Source organism: Oncorhynchus keta, chromosome 13 (assembly GCF_023373465.1).
Source record: "Oncorhynchus keta strain PuntledgeMale-10-30-2019 chromosome 13, Oket_V2, whole genome shotgun sequence".
Classification (NCBI taxonomy): Eukaryota; Metazoa; Chordata; class Actinopteri; order Salmoniformes; family Salmonidae; genus Oncorhynchus; species Oncorhynchus keta.
Window position 1 is genome coordinate 33,022,716 of NC_068433.1, and position 20,905 is coordinate 33,043,620.

The window sequence follows — 20,905 nt, forward strand, 5'->3', positions numbered from 1 at the left end:
TTGTCTCAAGCTTTCAAGACCAGCAAGTCCTAAATTCGGTAACGCCCAACTTCTACGTAACGAAGGAGGGAGTTGAGTCTTTTCCAAGATGGCGACGACCATAGACAGCTGCAATGCCGTTCAGGCGACAAAGAAAAAACATCTCGGAATCCCCGAAGCAATATTTGTGGTGTGTAAAATGTGAATTATATACATTGTGGCCATTATACTATATGAAATAACACTCTCGAATGTGAAATTGACGCTGTCCAGCCTCTAGGCTAGCCTGTCACGAATGTTCGCTAGCTATGTTCATTCACATCCTTTTAGGGAAATGACGCCTAGAAAGCCTATTAGGCCTAGCTAACTATCTATCGGATGTATATTGTCATCCAAATGCAATAAAACGGCCTTTCTTCAGCAATCTTGTGTGCTCACAATAAGTTTACTGTGCTGTGTGAATGACTCGCTTGAAAGCTAACGCGTAACCTAGCTAGTTAACTTTATGTCAACCTTTGTAGGAGGATGTCGAGTCGTTTATGAAGCAACCAGGGAACGACACTGCAGACGCCGTCTTGAGAAAACTGGATGAGCAATACCAGAAATATAAATATATGGAGCTCAACCTGGCCCAAAAGAAACAAAGGTAACTAATATACAGCATAAGTTATTAACGGTAACCAGTAAAATGTCAAAACAGCAAAATGCTTGATTTGGTTTACTTGGCATGTTATTGTGGGATTGCACGTGTTGGACTATTCCACTGGTTCCATTGTATCAAGTTTAGCTACTATTATTCCCAGAAGAGAGGAATATGCCAAGCTACAAACTAGTGTGCTATTGTGTTGTCTTCTGAGGTGATATCATTAGCTTTATTTAGCTGATAGGATGACCCATCAAAAACTCAGGATAAATAGGTGATAGTGTTATAGTTATGCTTCTATGGTGTTTCTCTCTGCTGTACCCAGGTTGAAAAGCCAGATCCCACAGATCAAGCAGACTTTAGAAATCCTACGACACATGCAGAAGAAGAAGGTAAACGGCATACAGTGCAGCCAGTGCACTCCTCTTATACCCTTTTCATAGACAGACAAAGATCCCACAAGTTTACCATGCCTGCTTCCCTTTTACCTACTTTTTGGTATATCTGAGTGGGGTAGGGGGTAAAAAAACATGGCCACCTAAAGACCTAGTCATGATTCCTGCATTTTCACAGACACTGTAACCAAAATAGGGGAGGCAGGTAGCCTGGTGGTTAGAGCGTTGGACGAGTAACCGAAAGGTTGCCAGATCGAATCCCCGAGCTGACAAGGTAAAAATCTGTCGTTCTGCCCCTGAACAAGGCAGTTAACCCACTGTTCCTAGGCCGTCATTGAAATAAGGATCTGTTCTTAACTGACTTGCCTCGTTAGATTAAGGTTTAAAAAATATTACCGGTATCAGGTCTGTAAATGGTTCTCAGTTTTTGCAGGTAAATACATTTCCGTTGTTTGATACCTCCCTAATTTGTAATGCAAACACCCCCCATGGTTTAACACCCTTTACCCCTCTTAATTTGCCAGTTACCCACTAATATGTGGTGAATAAGAGTGGTAAATAAGTTGCTGTTTGAAAGGGGGCCATATAAACATTGCCTTATATTCTTATAGGTAATATACCACATCTTCTATCTGGAATGGGTATTACAGTGATTACATCCTTGCAGGACAATTTGATCACTATAAGCTGTTGATCACTAACTGCATTCAAGATCAGTGGAGTGCAACGTATGTGGTGTTGAGTTGCTTTGTTTGCTTTCCAAATCCCTCATCCTATAGGAAACCACAGACCCTATGGAGACACACTTCCTATTGGCTGACAACGTTTACTGCAAGGCTTCAGTCCCGCCCACCGACAAAGTTTGCCTGTGGTTAGGGGTGAGTACTAATACATGTCGTGTTCCTAAGTAACATTGTTTGGAATTATCTGATCACTTGCTCCCTATTTATGGAGCCCACTCCTTATCCATGAGGTTAGCCCAATATTAGACCTCTGATTATTACTTAATGAGTCTAGGTCTAAGGCCATTCCATAGAGACATCGTGTGAGTTAAGTCATGGTAAAATGACAGTACCTGCTTGCAACATCCATAAAATTGTAGTGTTTCAATTGCCGATTGCATCGCTGAGCAGTGAACAAGAAACTTATTAAATCCACCTTTAAGATGCTACCCCCTCCCCAAATCAAAATCTAATATGGATGTCAATGCTTTCTTCTGGCTTTGCGCCAATACATTTCCTCTATTTCCCGTCTGCTGTAGCATGGTACCCATGATGCAAGGCTGATTAGCTAGACAAACTGGTGTGAAACAAGAACTGGTGTATGTGCAAAGTGATGAAAACATGGACTCCATGTTTGGTTTTGGTTGATGAATTGAGGCTGTTCTGAGGGCTAAAGGGGGGGGGGGGTAGTAAACTCCATATCTGTGTATCTACAGGCTACATTGAGGTTTTTCTTGAATTATTTTTGGCTATCTGGCATTAGTGCGTAAGCCAAAAGATTTGGTGACTGGTGATTGGTTGTAGAAGTGGCATTACCGGCTATGTTATGTGTTATGTGTGATGGTTGTGAGGCGCTAATAGGATTGGGTGACGTCTGAAATGACACATCGTCCCATCAACCTGTCCAAACATCGTTGATATAAGATTGTATCGTCTCTATTTTTTGTTTTATCCGGGGCAGGGGGTGGAGTGCGTTGACTAGCAGACATCTGTGGCATTGTGTTGTGACAACTGCAGAGTTGCCTTTTATTGTCCCCAGCACAAGGTGGGCCTGTGTAATGATCATGTTGTTTAATCAGCTTCTTGATATGCCACACCTGTCAGGTTGATGAATTATCTTGGTAAAGGAGAAATGCTCACTAACGGGGGATTTAAACAAATGTATGCACAATTTCAGCTCATGAAACATGGAACTGACACTACATGTTGTGTTTATATTTTTGTTCAGTATAATTTGGAAATGATGCACAAAAAATCTTTCCCATTTTATTCGTTATTGCATTTTCTCCCCAGTCCCTAAACATCTTGCTCTTCAAAAGAAGCTGAGATAACAGAACTTTACTAATGTCAACTAGATTGAAACATTCTTTCTGGTGAGCAAGGGTTTATTTGGTCTTCTAGGGCTTCATATAATTGACATAAGAGAATTTAAGCTGCATGTATCTGCTTATAGACAAGTTGAGTAACAAGTAGCCTAACAAAATGTCGGAAATTATAAGCAGAAACATATTTAAATAAGGCAAAAAAATATCCATCATCCACTGTCCAATTTTTTTGGCTAGGGCTTCCTGAGTGGCGCAGTGGTTTAAGTTACTGCAGTGCTTGAGGTGTCACTACAGACCTGAGTAAAAATCCAAGGCTGTGTCGCAGCCGGCCGCGACCGGGAGACCCATGAGGCGGCGCACAATTGGCCCAGCGTTGTCTGGGTTAAGGGAGGGTTTGGCCGGCCGTGACATCTTTGTCCCATCGCGCGATTCCTCGTGGCAAGCCGGGCGCATGCACGTTGACTTCGGTCGGCAGTTGTTATGTGTTTCCTCCGACACATTGGTTTCAAGGTTAAGCGAACAGGGTCGTGTTTAGAACGGCGCATGGCTCTCGACCTTCGCCTCTCCCAAGTCCCATCGCTGCAACTGCCGTACAGACAAGACTGTAAGTACCAATTGGATATCACAAAATTGGTGCGAAAAAGTCAGACAGCTTATTTTCTATATTAGCGGGGTCAGGTGTGGGCCTCCAGATTTTCACTTATAGTCGGGCAGTTTCAGATGGGTTATTAGTAGGGATGCATGATATATTGGAATTGGCCAATATTAGCTAAAAATGCCAACATCTGTATCAGCCAATGTCTAGTTTAACGGTGATGGGCAAAACCGATGTCAAAGCTGACGTGCATACCTATATAACGTGATGTAATGGCGCCACGTAAAATTTTGCGCAATACGTGCACCATAGCTTTCCTAAACTGGCCCACAATGTCTGCTGTGTGGATCGAGCAGTCAACAAGTCGAGCAGTCATTTGAAAGAGTAACAACATTTCAGCGAGACAACTCGGGCGAAATCAATTAGTCTAGATAATGGATTTAATTGCCCTTGACAATCAACAGTTCTCTGTTGTTGGTGATGTCTGCCTTTGCCGACTGTGCCTGGTCAAGCACCTGTTAACACTACCAAGTGCGCTATTTTTCCATTGTTGCCCTACCGGAGTTACACAGTAATAGCGTCACTGCCATTAGCTTCACGACATGCATACTATGGAACGCCGTTTGGGTCTTTGCGTGTCAAAGATACAGTAGTACTGTCAAAGCTGTACAAAAAAAGTATGCAAACAAGCAATGTGTTTACAATACCGTGTTGGTAATAAAGCATAATTTGTTCGACCGCAACTTCTGGGGTAGCTAGCTTTAGATTGGTACCTAGCCTAGCACCAGTACAACCAGCCTGAAAACAATGACCTGTAGAAACTGCAGTCGTTTTAATTGTTCTTAGCAATGATTTAGGAATCCTTGTGAGTAAGTATTAGCTAGGTTGCCACTTGTTCGCCTATTGAAATTGAACTTCAGTTCGTGAAAATAAATAGCTAGCCAGCTACTTAACCCTGTTTCCCAAAGCTAGCGTCATAAGCAGCCAGCTAGCGTCATCTGGCTAGTGAGGCTCGACCGGACCGGGTTATATGTTGTGAAGCTAGCCACAATACGATTATGTACAATAGTGGAATTTGCGGGTTTCCTTCAAAATAAAAGTTTGCCATTGACTGATGCAAATGAATACAAATAGTAGAATCATGCCATACTTTTATTTTGAAGGCTAACCGCAAGTCCACTGTTGTGGCGAATCCTTATTGTGGCTAGCTTCACATAGATGGTCTGACCACCATTAATGAAATAAGAACTGTCTTATAAATTAGGGTTATTTTAGATGATGACACCTAGCTGAATTGTTAGCTAGCTAACTATATAGCTACTGAAACAGATTGTCGTTTTGGGGGAAGAACATTGAGCTAGCTAGCTTTTGTTTATGACCAGCACTGTAGGTGCGCGAGACAACTTTACCAACATCATAGCAATATGTATCGATGAGTCGTTGTGACATATGAAATACGAGTGATGGTCTAATCGATGTGTAATAACTACGTAAAAAATGTATGAACCGTTAAATTATTGTGACGGTGCAGTCATATTCAGGTTCTGATTGGTCAACAAGCTTATCTGACACTTCAAAATGTGTTATTTGACACGTCAAATAGTGTTAAATAGTATATTTTTTGACACACGAAGACACAAACGCCATTCCATTGAACTCCTGGTTGAGAATGAAACAACACAGCAAGTAAGTGAAAGAAATAGGGTTTGATTATGCTTTACTGGTAATGGCGACATATGTAAATGCCAACAAAATAACTTTTTGGTCAGTGTGGTGTGTGTTTAACCTTTTATTTAACTAGGGAAGTCAGTAAGGAACAAATTATTTACAATGACGGCCAAATCCGGACGACGCTGGGCCAATTGTGCACTTCCCTATGGGACTCCCAATCATGGCCGGATGTGATACAGCCTGGATTCGAACCAGGGACTGTAGTGACGTCTCTTGCACTGAGATGCAGTGCCTTAGACCGATGCGTCCATGTGTGTGTGATCACTATTTAACTGCACTAGAATGCTTAAAAGGCTGCTAAAATGTTTAATATCGGTTATCTGTATCGTTTTTTGGGGCAAGGAAAATATCAGTATCGGACAAAAATGTAATATCGGTGCATCACTAGTTATTAACAGTTGCGGGTGGACAAACAGCTGACCACTACTGTATAAACATTAATACACAATCATGGAAAACAAACACATTCTTCTGTAAAAAGATCCTCAATCAGCCTTTTGAATTGCCCAAGAGCATGAATGGGCAACTACAGTCAAACTTTTCCCCCCGCCCCAGCTAACACCCCTGACTCCAATAATCAACATCTTCAGTTTAGCATGCAATTACACTGCATATATTTATATGCAGTACCAGTCATACGTTTGGACACCTACTCATTCAATGGTTTTTCTTTATTTTTACTATTTTCTACATTGTACATACATCAAAACTATGAAATAACACGTATGGAATCATGTAGTAACAAAAAAGTGTGAAACAAATCAAAATATATTTTATTTGACCTTTTTCAAAGTAGCCACCCTTTGCCTTGATGACAACTTTGCGCACGCTTGTCATTCTCTCAACCACCTTCACCTGGAATCATTTTCCAACCGTCTTGAAGGAGTTCACACATGCTGAGCTCTTGTTGGCTGCTTTTCCATCACTCCAACTCATCCCAAACCATCTCAATTGGGTTGAGGCTGGGTGATTGGAGGCCAGGTCATCTGATGCAGCACTCCATCACTCTCCTTTTTTGTAAAATAGCCCGTACACAGCCTGGAGGTGTGTTGGGTCATTGTCCTGTTGAAAAACATTATAATCCCACTAAGCGCAAACCAGATGGGACGGCCTATCGCTGCATAATGTTGTGGTAGCCATGCTTGTTAAGTGTGCTTTGATTTCTAAATAAATCGGTGTCACCAGCAAAGCACCATCACACGACCTCCTCCATGCTTCACGGTGGGAACCACACATGCGGAGATCATCCGTTCACCTACTCTGCGTCTCACAAAGACACGATGGTTGGAACCAAGAATCTCAAATTTCGAGTCATCAGATCAAAGGACAGATTTCCACCAGTCTAATGTCCATTGTTCGTGTTTCTTGGCCCAAGCAAGTCTCTTCTTCTTATTGGTGTCCTTTAGTAGTTGTTTCTTTGCAGCAATTTGACCATGAAGGCCTGATTCACGCAGTCTCCTCTGAACTGTTGAAGTTGAGATTAGAGGTCGACCGATGAATATTTTTTTTTACACCTTTATTTAACGAGGCAAGTCAGTTAAGAACACATTCTTATTTTCTATGACGGCATAGGAACGGTGGGTTAACTGCCTCGTTTAGGGGCAGAACGACAGATTTTCACCTTGCAACCTTTTAGGTAACTAGTCCAACGCAATAACGACCTGCCTCTCTCGTTGCACGCCACATGGAGACTGCCTGTTACGCAAATGCAGTAAGCCAAGGTAAGTTGCTAGCTAGCATGAAACTTTTCTTATAAAAAATAATCAATCATAATCACTAGTTAAGTAGACATGGTTGATGATATTACTAGATATTATCTAGCGTGTCCTGTGTTGCATATAATTTGACTGAGCATACAAGTATCTAAGTATCTGACTGAGCGGTGGTAGGCAGAAGCAGGCGCGTAAACATTCATTCAAACAGCACTTTCGTGCGTTTTGCCAGCAGCTCTTCCTTGTGCGTCAAGCATTGCGCTGTTTATGACTTCAAACCTATCAACTCACACAGAGATGAGGCTGCTGTGACCTTAAATGGCTGGCTTGTCATCTCCCGCTGGATTACGTTTCAAACTTCACTGTCTGAGCCTGGGGTGGTTGTTCCTTTGCTCTGCATGGGTAATTCTCATCCAGATGTGGTGGCTGTCTGTCGTTGTGTTCCTGGTTCTCCCAGGGAGGAGCGAGGAGAGGGACCGCTCTATCTGTTACACTGGCAATCCACTGAAGTGCCTATAAGAACATCCAATATTCAAATGTTAATTAAATACAAAGGGTATAGAGGGAAATAGTCCTATAATAACTACAACCTAAAACTTCTTACCTGGGAATATTGAAGACTCGTGTTAAAAGGAACCACCAGCTTTCATATGTTCTCATTTTCTGAGCAAGGAACTGAAACGTTAGCTTTCTTACATAGCACATATTGCACTTTCACTTTCTTCTCCAACACTTTGTTTTTGCATTATTTAAACCAAATTGAACATGTTTCATTATCTACTTGAGGCTAAGTTGATTTTATTGATGTATTATATTAAGTTGTTAATGCAGTATTGTTGTTATTGTCATTATTACAAATACATGTTGTTTTTATATATTTTTTTAAATCGCTCTGGTAAGGCTCTTTTGCCTAAATAATCAAATGTAAATGTAAAAATCAACTCGAGATGAGGCTGGTGTGACCGATGTGTCTGTTAAATCTGTAAATGGCTGGCTGTTAGCGAACTCTGTTAAGCATTTAAACTTCACTCAATCTGAGCCTGGTAACTCTGTTCCTTTGCTCTGCAGGGTAACTTTGATGTATTCCTTTCCTGTGGCTGGTCCTAAGGAGGAGCCAGTTTCATCATAGCTATACTGTTACACTGGTTTTACTGAAGTGCCTATAAGAACATCTATTCAAATGTTAATTTAAATTTTCTGGGTTGACTGAAATAGTCCTTTAATAACTACAAGCATAAAACTTTAGCTTACCTGGGAATATTGAAGACTAGCTGTTTGCAAAAGGAACCAAACTAATAGCTTTCATATGTTCTCATTTTCTGAAGATCAAACTGAAACGTTAGCTTTCTTACATCAACATTGTTGCACTTTCACTTTCTTGACCATGCAGACTTTGTTTTTGCATTATTTAAACCAAATTGAACATGTTTCATTATCTACTTGAGGCTAAGTTGATTTTATTGATGTATTATATTAGTTGTTAATGCAGTATTGTTGTTATTGTCATTATTACAAATACATGTTGTTGTTTTTTTTTAATCGACATTAATCGGTATCACATTTTTGTTCCTCCAATAATCAAAATACGGTTATAGAAGGCAAAGTAAAAACCATAACTGTTCCGTCATAAATGAGATGTGTCTGTATACTTGAACTCTGTGAAGCATTTATTTTGCCCTAGTAGGAACTCAATGTTACATCCTTTGTAGAGCATCATGCTCAATGCCTTATTCCTTTCCTGTGGAGGTCCTAATGAGATTAGTTTCATCAAAGTGCTTGATGGTTTCAGTGTTCTCACTGGTTGAGCTGAAACTGTTCAAAGCAATTGTTTTCTGTCTTTTCTGACCTTCATGTCTTTCCTAACTAGCATTGCAGGTGATGAACAGATTTAGCTTAACTTTGTCTTGCTTGAGAATATACAAACCAGCCATTTGCAGATGTAAGAAATGCAAACTAATATTGCACTTATAGAACGCTTGGGGATTTATATGAAGATCAAAGTGGAAACAACATTTGTCATCAACATTGTTGCATGTGCTGCATTGACCATGCAGACTGAATGAAAGTGTCTCGTGGCCAAGCAGCAACAACATGCGCTCCTTGAGTGAATGGGGGTGTGACTAGGTCTGTGTGGAAAGTGGCATGGAGAGAGGGTATATTCAAGTAGCCAAGTAAACTATAAAAATGGACATTTACACACACGTATCACATTTAACAAACCAAACATTAAAATACTTCTTTGTTTAGAAGGACAAAGTAAAATGTACATTTACATTTAAGTCATTTAATACGCTCTTGTCCAGATATCGACTTACAAATTGGTGCATACCCAGACATCCAGTGGAACAGCCACTTTACAATAGTGCATCTAAATCTTTTAGGGGGGGGTGAGAAGGATCATGCTCAATCCTAGGTATTTTGAAGAGGAGAAAGGATTTCAGGTGTCTCCAAAGGTGGTGATTGACTACTGGATAGTCAGGGAGTGTTCTCACCTGGTTGAGCTGAGGTGTTCAGCTATGTGTTTCAACTGTCTTTTCGTTTGACCTATGGTAGGCTTTCCCACATGGCAGGTGATGAGAGAGATTACTCCCTTTGTCTTGCTTGTAGATGATCAGAGCCTGGAGGTACTGGGTTTTTCCCCACAGACCTGTATGTGGGTGTCTGAAGCACCATGGTCTTGTAGCGGATGAGCTATATTTGAAGCCATTGGAATGGAGGAGCGGGGTGACGTGAGTGTCTGAATGTGAACACCAGGGGCTGCGGGTCTGGAGAGTTGTAAGGGTTTAATGGCACAGGCAGGGAGCCCAGCCATAGACCAGCAGTGGGGTTCCTTGAAGAGGAGATGACAAGTGCCTGATTAGACCTAAGCCAGTGCTTTTGTGAGGCAGGGTTGCTTTCATTTTCTCCGGATGTTGTAGAGCATGAACCTACAGGAAACACCTGTTTTGATGTTAGTTTAGAACTACAAGGTGTTGTCAAAGATAAATGCTGCAATGATGAAAATATCTCAAAAACCAAGAGGGGAATTGCTAAAAACTAAACCAAAGAAGAAAAACAACACAAGCCAAAGTGATTTATAGGATATTTATTTTGTCTGGATATTTTCTACCTCCAGTCTGCAATGTTTTTTAATTGTTGTCTTTATGTAGGCTATTTTTCCGTAGTTGACAATGGTTTATTTTCATTTAGATTTGGATATAATTTTGCTTAACGACATGACAATGATTTTGCTATATGAAGACATTTTAAATTTAAATGGATACTGTTCCACTAAAATGTGCATATGAAAATCATACCTGGCACACAGATTGGTAAGTTAACTTGGCATTCCACATGACTCCTCGTGTAACCTATTACCGGCAACTTCAGGGGAGTAATGTCAGAATCTGTGAAAGCCAGCAGGCGTGGAAGGAGAATGATTGGGTCAAGTTAAGGTTTTTTATTCTGTTTATCTAGATCTCTGGCTCCCTCTTGAGTTATTGTGTGTTATTTCATCAAACAGTAAGCTTAAAGCATAAGACAAGCTGAATGCATATAGTAGATTTAATTAAAACACATGGGTTGTGTGTATATATCAGAAAATACATGTTTAAAAATGTCGACCATGGCCTTCCGAGCAGCGCAGCGGGATCTTGAGTCCAATAGGGTGGTGCACAATTGGCCCAGTGTCGTCCGGATTAGGGGAGGGTTTGGCAGGGTGTGCTTTACTTGGCTCATCGCGCTTTATTGACTCCTTGTGGCAGGCCGGGCGCCTGCAGGCTGACTGCGGTAGTCAGTTGACGACACATTGGTGCCGCTGGCTTCTGGGTTAAGCTGGTGGGTGTTAAGAAGTGCACTTTGGCGTGTCATGTTTCAGAGGACGCATGGCTCGACCCTTGCCTCCCGAGCCCGTTGGGGAGTTGCAGCGATGAGACAACGCAAAGAGGCGGTAAAATACAAATAATAGAAACTTTCTGTGGGAATTAATGGGAATATATGTAAATTAATATTAATACCATTTAAATGTAATGTTTTTTGCATTGGATATATTTACCTTATCATATGGATACAGAAACAAAAACCTTTTACCTTAACATAAGTAGACATGGCAAATTAAATCCTTCCTATAGAATTTTTTAAAACGATTTAGTTACAAATTTTACTTTAATTAAATGAGTTGACTTTTCACATGGGATGATTTCACTGAACAACAAAAGAAAGGGAACATGGAATGATCCCCAGTGATCTATTGCATCTCCCAAAAATGTTTTCAACATACATCTGTAAAATAATAGTCTAGAAACTAATGCTTCGGTTGTCTTCCTCCCTGGACCATCTCAATGTCCACGTCTTGAACATCAGACTCTGAGGCCTCATCTCCACTGTCACTTTCCAACCCTGTTGAAAAAGCCTAAAATTTGCCCAGATGCCACCAATTTTTCAATCCTTGTATTGATCAGCCTGTTGCGTGCTTTGGTGTGTGTTTTCCCAAACAAGGATCAGTTGCGCTCTGAGGAGGCTGATGGGATTTGGAGGATGATGGAGGCAACAGGGGAAAGAGTCTCAGATCCACAAAGTCCCTTCCACCAGGTGGCAGATGAGATATGTTGGCACGGCTGCCCTATTGCATCTCCATCCCAAAGCCTTGCTTGGATGTGTACTTCACCAGACAACCAAGAACCTTGCCCTTATCCAGGCCAAGGTGGTGAGACACGGTAGTGAGGACACCATAGGCCTTGTTGAACTCTGCAGCAGACAGGATGCTCTTGCCAGCATACTTGGGGTCCAACATGTACGCTGCAGTGTGTATGGGCTTCAGGCAGAGGTCTTCATGCTTTTTGATGTGTTTCAGAACTGCAGTTTCCTCTGCTTGGAGCAACAGTGAAGTGGGCAGGGCAGTACAGATTTATTCTCTTACATCTGCAAGCAGAGTCTGAACATCAGACAGGATGGCATTGTCTCCCTCAATCAATGCAATTGCTACTGATATAGGTTTCAGGCTGCTTTACCACTCTCTCCCAAAATACATCACCCAGGAGGATCCTCTTGATTGGGCTGTCCATATCGGCAGACTGTGATATGGCCATTTCTTGGAGAGACTCCTTTCCCTTCAAGAGACTGTCAAACATGATGACAACACCACCCCAAAGGGTGTTGCTGGGCAGCTTCAATGTGGTGCTATTATTCTTCTCACTTTGCTTGGTGAGGTAGATTGCTGCTATAACTTGATGACCATTCACATACCTAACCATTTCCTTGGCTCTCTTGTAGAGTGTATCCATTGTTTTCAGTGCCATGATGTCCTTGAGGAGCAGATTCAATGCATGAGCAGCACAGCCAATGGGTGTGATGTGAGGGTAGAACTCCTCCACTTTAGACCAAGCAGCCTTCATGTTTGCAGCATTGTCTGTCACCAGTGCAAATACCTTCTTGATGACTGCCTTCAGCTCATCTGCAATGTAGAGACAGGTGTGTCTGTTGTCCCTTGTGTCTTTGTTCTTGTAGAATACTGGTTGAGCGGTGGAGAGGATGTAGTTAAATATTCCTTGCCCACGGACGTTCGACCACACATCAGAGATGATTGCAATACAGTCTGCTTTCTCTATGATTTGCTTGACCTTCACTTGAACTATGTTGAACTCTGCATCCAGCAAATTAGTAGATAAAGCATGTTTGGTTGGAGGGGTGTATGCTAGGGGAAGAACATTCAGAAATCTCTTCCAATACACATTGCCTGTGAGCATCAGAGGTGAACCAGTTGCATACACAGCTCTAACAAGACATGCATCAGCATTTCTCTGACTACGTTCCTCCATTGAGTCCAAAAACTTCTGATTCCAGGAGGACCATAATTTGTTGCTATTGAAAAGGTGTCGGATTCATAATTTTCACCTCGAATATAAATAGTATTTTGTCAGAGGTTGCTTGTTGTGAGTGCTGAGGGGACTTTATGCCCTTGGCCAGATGATTCTGTGTCTTTGTTGCATTCTTCACATATGATTTGGCACAGTATTTGCAAATGTATACAGCTTTTCTTTCTACATTAGTTGCAGTGAAATGTCTCCACACATCAGATAGTGCCGTGGCATTTTCCTGTAAAGATTAGAAAACAATTTGTAAAAAAAGAACCATACAATTCCATGTACTGATAAATAATTAAGCAGTTAGATTAAACAACTCCTTTTGTAAGAAATGTTTTTAAATGAAACATGTATGGAAATAAGTGAATTAACTCTCAGTTAGCAGGCTCAAGCAAGCGGAAACCCACATGGTAGCAAAAACTAACTAGCAGAAATTGTTAACAAGTTAGAAATTATTTTAAACACACATTGTGGAGGCTACTATTTACTAGTTAACAAAAAATCATGTATGTCATATAAAATATATTCACCCCACCCAGTATTGTAATCAAAACTTACCAGAAAGCATGTTGGCTCAGACCTTGTAGTACGGTGTTGCAATTCCATTGAATTGGGGATAGTTTAACCAAAATATGCCACAAGACCTAGAATTTCCTTATGTGTATCCCACAAAAGAAGGTTCACTGTTATAAGCACTTTTTTAAATGAATTTAAGCAAAATCCCCAAATTCCAGGGCTTAACTAACCATGGAAAATGTATTTCAATTGACAGATTTAGTTACTCAGTAAAATCTTTGAAACTGTTGCATTTACATGTTTTGTTCACTATAGTTTAATCTGCTGTGTGTGCTGGGGACACACACACACACACCATTCCGGCCCCACGGGACTGGAATTGCCCATCCCTGCCCTAGAGGCATTAATTCATCCAATTTTAGAAATCCCTGGAGATTTTTCTACCAAGTAAAGTGCAAAAAAAACTAAAAGTGTATTTACCCAACTCCTGAGTCAGCAGAGATATCCCTGGGACCTGGTATATCGTACGTCTCTAAGTTAACAAGAAGTAAGATACGGCTGAAGTTTATGCAGGAGGCCCAGTCTCTGCAGTTTACTTTAATATCATTCACTCTTAACCTCCCACTCTGTTTTCATCTCCGCCTCTCCTCCTCCAGGCCAGTGTGACGTTGGAGGACGGCATAGAATAAAAGCAAGCACTATTGAAGTTTACTGTTTATATGTTGCTCACTCACTTTTCCTCACTTCCCTCCATCCCCTCTCCTCTACCAGGCCAATGTGATGTTGGAGTACGACATCGACGAAGCCCAGTCTCTGCTGGAGAAGAATCTGGCGACCGCATCACGCAACCTGGACTCCCTGGAAGAAGATCTGGACTTCCTGCGAGACCAGTTTACCACCACCGAAGTCAGTATCCTTCTGCTTAAATATAGGCCCAGAGACTAGCATTTAACAGGCCTGGGGTCTGGAGAAAAATCTGTGATACAATGTTTGAATTAGGGAATTGTAACTCTGGACACTGATACATAAAGTGTCAGGTGCCCCCCCCCCCCTCAGGCAAAACTGATCCTAGATCAACACTTCTACTCGTATGACTATAGGGTTATAGGCCCAGGTTTTTGGGAGCTGAAATGTCTGCTTGTTTTCTCATTAGGACAGTTTTATGGTCTTGTAGGGCTGAGGTAATTGCTGCAGGCGTTTGACAGGTGATAGCTGTGGCAGACGGTTGTGTCAAAGCATGGAATGCAAGTCTGTGTTCAGTAGGCACGAACCAGGGGGAAACAACACATTGAAACTGAGGTACATACTTAACATTGGCAATTTGATCTTGTTCAAACTGTTCGGGTAAGTACTGTTCTTTTGATAGACTGTTAAAGATAGTGTTGGGTGCTCTAACAACTAAATTAGAGATGCCGCATGGCACTCTCCTTATGAAAGTACTAGATAACTTTCATAGACTGAGGTGTCATCCTTAACCCATTGCCCCTCTCAGACATGGCACGAGTCTACAACTGGGACGTAAAGAGAAGGAGCAAGGATAACCTCCTCAAATCACTTGAGAAGTCTTAAGAAATAGGGATGTCCTCCCGCTCCTGCAACCCACCCAAACTCCATGTCTTTGTTCACATCTCTAGTCTCTACAGTACAAATCTGCATCCTGTTCCCTATATAGTGAACAACTTTTAACATCAAAAGTAGTGCACTGGATCGGGATAGGATGTCATTTGGGACTCAGGCCAAGCTTTATTCTATTGATTTGTTACTTTTTAAAATTATTTTTTCAAGTAAAAAAAGACAAAACAGAAGTTACTACAGCAGTTTTTTTTGTATGATGTTACTATTATTAAGCACTCATATTTTTTGACCGCCTGCGACTCTAGGTTTTCACTGTCCTCCCCTTTCTCCTCCTCACTCTTTTTTTGTCTTTTTCTTTGATGATTTTTCAATCTGTTATTGACAATGATCTTCACTGTGTACTAGTCTGGGAACTTGGTTTGCTTTCGGAACACCCTGCGCTACTACACATAATCGTCGCTGAGCAGGAAATGGGAGCGAGGAGGAGAAACAGCTCACCAGTCAAAGCGGAAACCTTCCTCTGATGTGATTTCATGAGTGTGTGATGTCAAAATGGTGCACTCTGGATTCAGAATGTTCAGACTGTTGTTCCATGCCCCCTCTTTCCTTTCCTCTGTTCTGTCCCTTACTCCCTGCATGAGTCTGAAATGGTGCCCTATTCTCTATATGGTGCAATACTTTTTACCAAAAGCCTACGGGCCTTGGTCAATAGTAGTGCACTATATATAGGGTGCCATTTTAGACAACTTCTCAGATTTCTTGTCGCTCTTCTGCTACCACCTGCCTGTTTTGTTTATTTTATCTTCCTCCTGTCTAGTTTGCTCCTCTTTCCACTTCCTCAATGTATTTATTTGTCACGTTGTATCCATTAAGACACTTGAGTGACAAAAATAAATGACAAAATAAACTTTACATGGTGGTCCTGTGTGGGTGACATGAAACATGTTAGAGTGGGTGTGCGCAGACATTTTACACTCACTTCACCTCTCACAGGCCAACTTAATTTGGCTGTATATTCCAGTGTTTTAGATTTGATATGAAATGTTTGATATGAGGAGACTACAGAATGTCACCCATATCGTGCACAGCTATTTTCAGGTCTCTCCAGAGATATTCGATCGGGTTCAAGTCCGGGCTCTGGCTGGGCCACTCAAGGACATGCAGAGACTTATCCCAAAGCCACTCCTGCGTTGTCTTGTTGGAAAGTGGACCTGTGTCCCAGAGGTCCTGGGCACTCTGGAGCAAGTTGTCATCAATGATCTCTGTACTGTGCTCCGTTCATCTTTGCCTGCATCCTGACAAGTCTCCCAGTCCCTGCCTCTGAGAAACATCCCCACAGCATGATGCTGCCACCACCATGCTTCACCGTAGGGATGGTGCCAGGTTTCCTCCAGACGTGACGCTTGGCATTCAGGCCAAAGAGTTCAATCTTGGTTTCATCAGACCAGAGAATCTTGTTTCTCATGGTCTTGAGTCTTTAGGTGAATTTTGGGAGCACACCTACACAATAAAGATCATGTACATCTTTCTCTGAGGTGTGGCTTCCGTCTGTCCACTCTACCATAAAGGCCTAATTGGTGGAGTGCTGTGGAGATTGTTGTCCTTCTGGAAGGTTCTCCCATCTCCACAGAGGAACTCTGGAGCTCTGTCGAAGTGACCAAGGCCCTTCTCCACTGATTGCTCAGTTCCTAAAGCTTGCTAGGGGGCAAGTCTTGGTGGTTCCAAACTTATAGCATTTAAGAATGGAGGCCACTGTGTTCTTGTGGACCTTCAATGCTGCAGAAATGTTTTAGTACCCTTCCCCAGATCTGTGCCTCGACACAATCCTGTCTCAGAGCTCTACAGACAATTCCTTTGACCTCATGGCTTGGTTTGTATAGACGGGTGTGTGCCTTTCCAAATCATGTCCAACCAATTGAATTTACCACAGGTGGATTCCAATCAAGTTGAAGAAACATCTCAAGGATGATCAATGGAAACAGGAAGCACCTGAGCTAAATTGAGTCTCATAGCAAAAGGTCTGAATACTTATGTAAATACGTTTTTTTTGTTTTTAAGCGATTTGAAAACATTTATAAAACGTTTCACTTTGTCATTATGGGGTATTGTGTGTAGATTGCTGAGGAAATTGATCTATTTAATCGATTTTAAAATAAGGCTCTAACATAACAAAATGTGGAAAAAGCCATGGGGTCTGAATACTTTGCTTAGGCACTATGTAATCATGGAAGGATCCACATGAATGTAGAAGTATGTAGTAAACATATATTCTTCACAATAAAATGTACTACAAAATGACTAAGTTATTTACAATTAATTTCTATTGGGCACAACACAATCTGAAACAACCAAAACTAATTGCAAATGCTGTCATTATATGAGATGGCTGCCATTATACGGCCCCTTAACCAATTGTGCTATTGTGTGCTTTTTTTCACGTTATTTGTAACTTATTTTCTACATAATGCTTCTGCCATTGTCACTGAAAAGACCTCCAGATATCTGGACAGCGATTACTCACCCGTACTGGAAGATTTTTTCTTTGACGAGTCGGACGTCAAGGATTTACTAAAGACACCCGACAAGGCCCTGATCCCCATCATTCGCAGTAGTAAGAGACTGAGATATCGGGGACGTAGGTCTGGGTGCCTTGTAAGGATCCAAGGGCGAGTGGGTAATCTGCCTTTACCATCGGTCCTATTAGCCAACGTACAACCATTGGATAATAAAATAGATGAACTACGAGCACGTATATCCAACCAACGGGACATGTAATAAAAACTGTACCGTCACCACCGATTCGTGGCTGAACGACGACATGAATAACATACAGCTGGCGGGTTTTGTGCATTTTCAGCAGGATAGAATAGCGGCCTCTGGTAAGACAAGGGTGGCTGTCTATGTATATTTGTAAACAACTGCTGGTGCACGAAGTCTAAGGAAGTCTTGAGGTTTTGCTTGCCTGAGGTAGAGTATCTCATGATAAGTTGTATACCACAGTATTTACCAAGAGTTATCTATATTCTTCATAGCTATCTATTTACCACCACAAACCGATGCTGGCACTAAGACCGCACTCAGTGAGCTGTATACAGTCATAAGCAAAGAGGAAAACGTTGATCCAAAAGCGGCGCTCCTGGTGGCCGGGGATTTTAATGCAGGGAAACTTAAATCCTTTTTACATAATTTCTACCAGCATATTAAATGTGCAACCAGAGGGGAAAAAACTAGACCATAATTCTATCCTCCTGATTCCTGCCTACAAGCAAAAACTAAAGCAGGAAGCAGCAGTGACTCGGTCAATAAATAAAGTGCTCAGATGATGCAGATGCTAAGCTACAGGACTGACAGGATTATCCCAGAAACACTAGACCCACTCTAATTTGCATACTGCCCCAACAGATCCATAGATGATGAAATCTCTATTGCACTCCACACTGCCCGTTCCCAAGTGGACCAAAGGAACACCCATGTGAGAATGCTATTCATTGACTACAGCTCCTCGTTCAACACCGTAGTGCCCACTAAGTTCATCACTAAGCTAAGGACCCTGGGACTAAACACCTCCCTCTGCAACTGGATCCTGGACTTCCTGATGGGCTGCCCCCAGGTGGTATGGGTAGGTAACACATCCGCCATGCTGATCCTCAACAAGGGGGCACCTCAGGGGTGCGTGCTCAGTCCCCTCCTGTACTCCCTGTTCACTCATGACTGCACGGCCAGGCATGACTCCAACACCATTAAGTTTGCCGATGACACAACAGAGGTAGAGGCCTGATCACCGACAACGATGAGACAGCCTATAGGGAGGAGGTCAGAGATCTGGCCGTGCGGTGCCAGACCAACAACCTTTCTCTCAACGGGATCAAGACAACAGGAAACTGGACTACAGGAAAAGGAGGACCGAGTACGCCCCCATTCTCATCGACGGGGTTGTAGTGAAGCAGGTTGAGAGCTTCAAGTTCCTTGGAGTCCACATCACCAACAAACTATCATAGTCCAAACACAGCAAGACAGTTGTGAAGAGGGCACAACAAAACCTTTTCCCGCACAGGAGACTGAAAAGATTTGGCATGGGTCCTCAGATCCTCAAAATGTTATACAGCTGCACCATCGAGAGCATCCTGACTGGTTGCATCACTGCCTGTTATGGCAGCTGCTCGGTCTCCAACTGCAAGGTACTACAGAGGGTAGTGTGTATGGCCCAGTACATCACTGGGGCCAAGCTTCCTGCCATCCAGGACCTCTACCAGAGAAAGGTCCTAAAAATTGTCAAAGACTCCAGCCACCCTAGTCCAGACTGTTCTCTCTGCTACTGCACGGAAGGTGGTACCAGAGCACCAAGTCGAGGTCCAAGAGGCTTCTAAACAGCTTCTACCCCAAGCCATAAGACTCCTGAACAGCTATTAAAATGGCTACCCAGAATATTTGCATTGCCCCAGACTATTATACCCAGACTATTTGCATTGCTACTCTCTGTTAATTATCTATGCATAGTCACTTTAATAACTCTACCTACATCTACATATTACCTCAAATATTTAGACTAACCGGGGCCCCCGCACATTGACTCTGTACCGGTACCTCCTGTATATAGCCTTGCTATTGTTATTTTACTGCTGCTCTTTAATTATTTGTTACTTTTAGTTTTTACTTATCTGTTTTTTAATTTTTACATATTCTTCTATTTTTCTTAACTGTATTGTTGGTTAGGGGCTTGTAAGCATTTCACTGTAAGGTCTACCTGTTGTATTCGGCACATGACAAATAACATTTATTTGATCCAACAAGTATGTCGTCACAAGCTGGATGTAGTCATTGTGCGCTAGGAATATGGGACCAAATACTTTACTTTTGACTAAATGTGTAATACATACTGTATGTGAATTTGACCAAATACTTATGGCATCTTCAAATGGGGGGACTAGATACATAAAGTGCTTTCATTTCTAAAACGGTAAAACATATGTATAAAAATACCCTCCAAGGTAAAAGTTGACACTCGTGCAAAACATTTGATCTCAAATCTAAAATGTTGGAGTATAGAGCCGAATGAAAATATTTAGCTTCACTGTCTTCAACACATTGGGGAGTGTAACTCAATATCCTTCAGACTAGGCTTGAACAACTATGATATAAATATTGAAGGTAGACAGTTATTTGGTCTTGTGTTATTAAAACAGGCTATTGATGAGGCAAGCTAGGTGAACGTCAGCTAGCTGGAAGCTAACTAGCTAATATGAGCTAGCTATGTGGTTTAACCAGAGCTTCTATTATTGGTTAGAAAGATGGTTCTGTACTGAATGTATGTGATAATCATTGCTAAACAATATGAGTAGTGTAGGTAAGAGATGAAGTGGACCTATAGGAGGATAGCTCTTCACGAGGTGGATTGGGCTTGAGTTGATGGCATGCTGTTCAATACTGAGCCAAGCTGACTGACAAGTGCCGTGGATTGGTACAGGGCAATTTCGCGGTATTGGAGTGATGCTGAGAGTCAGATTTATCACTTTAAAATGTGTGTGCAACCAATGATTGCACATTGTTAAAAGTAGTCATTGTGCATAGAGTTGTATGGTTTGTTTTACTTTGAAATCACTGGTTTTTGTTTGACACATTTTAAAGTGAAAAATCTGAGTGTCCGCATCACTCTGTTATCGTGGATTTGCCCTACACCTGGGCTCAGTCCAGTCCCACATCTTGTTATCACTTATTTGGCAAAATAATCAACCATAGTTTCCTCTTTTGATACAGCAGTGATAAAATGCAACATTTCAACTCCAATTGAACTCTGAAATTTCCGGTCACAACTTGTGGACTTGTTTACGTGCTACTGTGCGGGTCGTTGCCAACTTTACGGTTTTTACTTTGT

The 20,905-nt window shown here is 41.8% G+C and overlaps 1 protein-coding gene across 1 annotated transcript; it reads left to right on the plus strand.

Annotated features, from left to right (window-relative positions):
- On the plus strand, nt 1–15,945 carry vbp1 (von Hippel-Lindau binding protein 1). The gene is made up of 6 exons (XM_035783966.2): nt 1–169; nt 501–625; nt 948–1,014; nt 1,797–1,895; nt 14,230–14,368; nt 14,951–15,945. Exons 1-6 carry the CDS (start codon nt 89–91, stop codon nt 15,025–15,027), a joined length of 588 nt encoding a protein of 195 aa, XP_035639859.1. The 5' UTR covers nt 1–88; the 3' UTR covers nt 15,028–15,945.
- Nucleotides 15,946–20,905: the final 4,960 nt, after the last annotated feature.

Bases quoted from the DNA above. Each gene is read 5' to 3' on its own strand.
- vbp1 (XM_035783966.2), top strand. From the start codon at position 89: ATGGCGACGACCATAGACAGCTGCAATGCCGTTCAGGCGACAAAGAAA. The intron at 626-947 runs GTAACTAATATA...TGCTGTACCCAG, and splicing joins CTGGCCCAAAAGAAACAAAG to GTTGAAAAGCCAGATCCCAC. The intron at 1,015-1,796 runs GTAAACGGCATA...CTCATCCTATAG, and splicing joins GACACATGCAGAAGAAGAAG to GAAACCACAGACCCTATGGA.